The 2,261-nt window shown below is 40.9% G+C and overlaps 1 protein-coding gene across 1 annotated transcript; it reads left to right on the top strand.

The window, feature by feature from the left end:
• Positions 1 to 331: 331 nt before the first annotated feature.
• On the top strand, positions 332 to 1,210 carry LOC107887893 (uncharacterized). The gene is made up of 2 exons (XM_016812111.1): positions 332 to 418; positions 809 to 1,210. The coding sequence occupies exons 1-2, from the start codon at positions 332 to 334 to the stop codon at positions 1,208 to 1,210; spliced, it is 489 nt and encodes a 162-aa protein (XP_016667600.1).
• The last annotated feature ends 1,051 nt before the right edge of the window (positions 1,211 to 2,261 follow it).

The following is a 2,261-nucleotide window of genomic DNA, read 5'->3' as shown; positions in this document are numbered from 1 at the left end:
TGAGTGTGAAAGTCTAGCTATACACGTTATACGTGTATTATGATAGTATGACAACTCCTGACAATTGAAATCATGTTTTATATAGTAAATGGATCTTGAACGAGCAGTTGCTAATGATGTAGAAAGTAACGCGCCTGCTCCTGTCGAAGGAGTAGTGCCAACTGATAGTAGACCCGAGACGATTAGTAGAGGAGAAGGAGGCAGAGAAGCCTTTCTTCACATAATGAATAATTGGTACACCGAGTTTGTTCGGGAAAACCCGAGTGTTCAACCTTCCCCACCCCCTCCTATTCCTTAGCTTACCCCTGTAGCTCCGCAAGTTGTTGAGATGATGAGAAGGGAAAGGCCTCCGGTTGGTCGATTTAGAAAGCAAGGAGCTGAAGAGTTCCAAGCTAACATTGATGATGATCCAAAAAGAGTAGAGTTTTGGCTCGAGAACAACATCTGAGTCTTTGATGAGTTGTCATGCACACTGGAGGAGTGCATGAAGTGCGTTGTATCGCTTCTAAGAGATTCCGCTTCCCAGTGGTGGAATACCCTTGTGTTGGTTGAGCCGAGAGAGAAAGTGAGTTGGGAGTTTTTCCAAGAGGAATTTCGCAAGAAGTATATCAGTTAAAGGTTTATGTATCAAAAGAGGAAGGAGTTTCTCAAGTTGAAACAGGGAAAAATGATAGTTACCGAGTATGAGTGTGGGTTTGTGAGGCTTAGCAAATACGCTCGAAAATATGTATCTACCAAAGCCATCATGTGTAAAAGATTTGAGGACAGGTTGAACGAAGACATCTGATTATTGGTTGGCATCCTCGAGTTGAAAGAGTTTGTTGTCTTGGTCGAAAGAGCATGCAAGGCCAAAGAATTGGCCAAAGAAAAGTGGAAAGCTGATTTGGTGTCTCAAGACTTGAAGAAGAGGCAACTGAGCAAATCTTTTCAATCTTCATCTAAGAAGTCGAGAGAGTTTACTACACGATCTAATGCCTCTATTGGGTATTCGAGCAAGAATAGGAGTAAACAGTACATAGTTTCGAAAGCTCAAACTACCTCAATTGCCAGTGTTGGGAATGCTCGACTCGATAGATCAGGATGTCCCCAATTTGGGAGACACCACTTTGGCAAGTGTCAAGGGAATGATAGAAATTGTTTTAAGTGCAGTTCCCCTGATCACTTTGTTAGGGACTGCCCTGAGAGGACGGAAAGAAGAAATCTCCAATGAACAAGGTCAGATAGTACTGCTAATAAGGGAAAACCTCATAGGAATCTGGGTAGTAGAACGAGTAGTAAAGGTGCACCTAGAGAGTCTATTCTAAGACCTGAAGGCAGGGCCCCTGCGAGGACCTATGCCATTCACGCTCGCGAAGAGGCCTCGTCTCCTGATGTAATTACGGGTATATTTTCTATCTATGAAACTCCTGTTGTTGCTTTGATTGATCTGGGGTCTACCCGTTCATATATTTGTATGAAGTTGGTGTATGGTATAAACTTGTTTGTTGAACTTATTGAATTCATAGTAAAGGTGTCAAACCCATTAGGCCAGTCTGTGTTAGTTGATAAAGTGTGTAAAAATTGCACGTTAATGACTAGAGGTCATTGTTTCCTGGCTAATCTTATGCTATTACCGTTTGATGAATTTGATGTAATTCTTGGTATGGATTGGGTGACCACTTATGATTTGGTAGTGAATTGTGGAAGAAAGTTTATCGAACTGAAATGTGAGAATGGTAATGTGCTTCGGGTTGAACCAAATGAATTAAATGGCATGCCTGCAGTGATTTCTTCCATGTCTGCTCAGAGATTTATAAGAAAGGGGTATGAAGCTTAGCTCACCTTTGTGCTAAACACTAAAGAGTTTGAGTTAAATATTAAGTCGGTACCAGTAGTATGTGAATATTCGGGTGTGTTTCCCAAAAAATTGCCGGGGTTACCTCATATTAGAAAAGTAGAGTTTGGCATTGATTTGACTCCTGGTACTATGCCTATTTCGATTGCCCCATATAGGATGGCCACAACAGAATTAAAAGAGTTTAAGGTTCAGTTACAAGAGTTAACTGATAAGGGTTTCGCGAGACCGAGCTTTTCACCTTGGGGTGTTCGTATGTTATTTGTGAAAAAGAAAGATGGTTCGATGAGACTATGTATAGATTATCGATAGCTCAACAAGGTGACAATAAAGAAAAAGTATCCTTTGTGAAGGATTGATGATCTATTTGATCAATTAAAGGGAGCCACAATATTTTCAAAGATAAACTTGAGGTCTGGCTACTATC

The sequence above is a fragment of the Gossypium hirsutum genome, chromosome A03, assembly GCF_007990345.1.
Source record: "Gossypium hirsutum isolate 1008001.06 chromosome A03, Gossypium_hirsutum_v2.1, whole genome shotgun sequence".
Lineage (NCBI taxonomy): Eukaryota > Viridiplantae > Streptophyta > Magnoliopsida > Malvales > Malvaceae > Gossypium > Gossypium hirsutum.
The sequence above is the reverse complement of the archived record's forward strand: the minus strand, read 5'-3'. Positions and strand labels throughout refer to the sequence as shown.